Source organism: Apis dorsata, unplaced genomic scaffold (assembly GCF_000469605.1).
Source record: "Apis dorsata unplaced genomic scaffold, Apis dorsata 1.3 scaffold_502, whole genome shotgun sequence".
Classification (NCBI taxonomy): domain Eukaryota; kingdom Metazoa; phylum Arthropoda; class Insecta; order Hymenoptera; family Apidae; genus Apis; species Apis dorsata.
The window spans coordinates 387,655-389,860 of NW_006263732.1; the positions used below are offsets into that span (position 1 = coordinate 387,655).

Consider the following 2,206-nt stretch of genomic DNA (forward strand, 5'->3'; position numbering starts at 1 on the left):
CTTCGACGAGAACCACCTCGAGTCGATCCGATCCACGCTCGATCGTGGATCCATACCTTTAACCAGACTAAATCACATTCATTGCACAGATCAACATGAGATTTATTTTTCTAATGCGAATAAGTTGAAAAATTGTTCGATTTCCGTAAACTTAAAATACTTCTTTAATCGAATAAGAATATTTTTTTTAAATTCTCGAATTTCTATCGTTCAAAATTGTTTCAATAAGAAAAGAAAAAGCAATCGAATTATACAATCGTATCATCAAGTATATATTTCTGAGGAAGAAATAAAAAGAGCTGTTAAATTTATAAACTTAATAAATAAACTATACATATTAATACAACTATAAATTGTTATATAATATAATTATATAAATGTTAATAATATCACCTATACAATATTAATATAATCATGATACACATTTTAGTAAAATGATCTAAAGATGACTCTATATTTATTAATTAAATTAAATTATTAAAACATAATGAATTATAACACAAAGCTTTCTCAAAGCTCAAAATCCATAAACCCATATGTACATCAACTTTTCTATTTTCAATCTTCAATATCAATATACAATAATAACCAAATACAATCCAAAACAGATTAAAAAAATAACAACCAACACTCCTCCTCCCTTCATAACGATCGAAAATAAAGAAATAATCGACATTCGAAATAAATAAATAACAATAAATTTCTCGATCTCTGTTTACAGGTGTCCGCGGGCCAGCACATGCAGCTAACAGGCGACCTGAAACCGGGGGTGTCGGTGGCGGCCCAGCAAGGCATGTACTTCAGCCAGCAGCAAACGCAAAATCAATCGGCCGGTCAAACGGACACCTACTGCTCGGTGTCGCAGTCCCAGACCATCAACTTCACTCAGCAGAGCCTGAGACAGAGGGCCGCGGCCGCCGCTGCGGGCGGCGTCCCCCAACCTGCCGGCGCTGCGCCGGCACGCACCCATCCCCAGCAAGTGCAGCCGAATCAGGTGGATCAACATCAGCACGCGAAAATTCTTCAACAGCAGCAGCTGATGCGCGCCCAACAGGTACGTAGCTGTGTGTGTATGTGTGTGTGTGTATTGTTGCCTCCTCTCTCTCTCTCTCTCTCTCTCTCTCTCTCTCTCTCTCTCTTCGATCGATCGAAGGATTTCCGAGGATAATAGTGCGATGGCGATAACCTCGGAGGGTGTGAAACCTCGTAGAGGTGGTTTATGGTTTAATTATCTAATGGCAACTCGCGATGTTTATCTATGGTAATAGAAACCTAGTGTTACCTAGATGGTGGTAGGCTGGGGGGATAAGTTAATTCGACGGGTAGGTTTTCAGTTTGATTTAAACGTTGATCTAAGGGAGAATTTTAATTTTCGGTCGGTGATGTAATTTTTTGAAAGATTGAACGTGCGAGAGAAAGACGAGGAGCGCGTTTGGTAAATAAATATTGAAATTCGTGTAAACCTGTGTAACGCGTTTCGACGGAGACATCTTATTATGCGAGTAATCTCTCTTGTGAAATCTCGAAATTAGAATTAAAATATAAATGCAAATGAGATGTAAATCGAGACGTATAAATGGGATACAAATCGATAAAAATTCTCTTCGCACTCTCTCTCTCTCTGTCTTCGATATTTTGGAAACTTTTTTCTAAATACAAGGGAACGTGGCGCGTTATTCGAAACATTAAGTTCGCATCCGGGGATGGCGTTCGACGCAACAGGTACCACTAGGTCTCTCCTTTGCAACCAACTCCTCTCTATTCTCCAACTCTCTTGTTGAAAGAAACGGCGCAAATAGGACAACCGTCTTGGAAGCCACGGAACAATGAATAGAAACTTTTTCCGTAACCGGGAAATCTGCGTTCACGCGCACTTCCTGGAGAAAACGTAGTAGTAATGCCCGGTGTTATCGTGACCAAACGAGATCTCTTGGCTTTCTTATGGATGTTTACGGATGCGGTTTGCCTTGCTCGAGGGAGCCCGATCGAAGTAAAATTGTTGCGGTTTCTTATTCATTGTTTTCGTTTTCGTTTTATTCGCGCGCCACAACGGCTCACCTACGACGCCTTTCTTTTGACAATACGTGTTTCAATTTGAGATATAACGTCTCTCTATATCATCGTAGTAAAAGCTTCTCCTTTATAATTTTATTTATCTTTTTTTTTTTTTTTTTTTGGAAATATTTCGATTTTTTTTGGAAATATT

General features: G+C 39.0%; 1 protein-coding gene across 2 annotated transcripts in view; it reads left to right on the forward strand.

The window, feature by feature from the left end:
* LOC102680953 (neurogenic protein mastermind-like) overlaps nucleotides 1–2,206 on the forward strand; it is a 223,730-nt gene that overhangs the window by 210,489 nt on the left and 11,035 nt on the right. For both annotated transcript variants that reach the window (XM_031512707.1, XM_006620309.2), the window contains exon 4: nucleotides 722–1,054. In XM_031512707.1, the coding sequence (XP_031368567.1) occupies nucleotides 722–1,054 (333 nt within the window). The remainder of the gene's footprint in view (nucleotides 1–721; nucleotides 1,055–2,206) is intronic.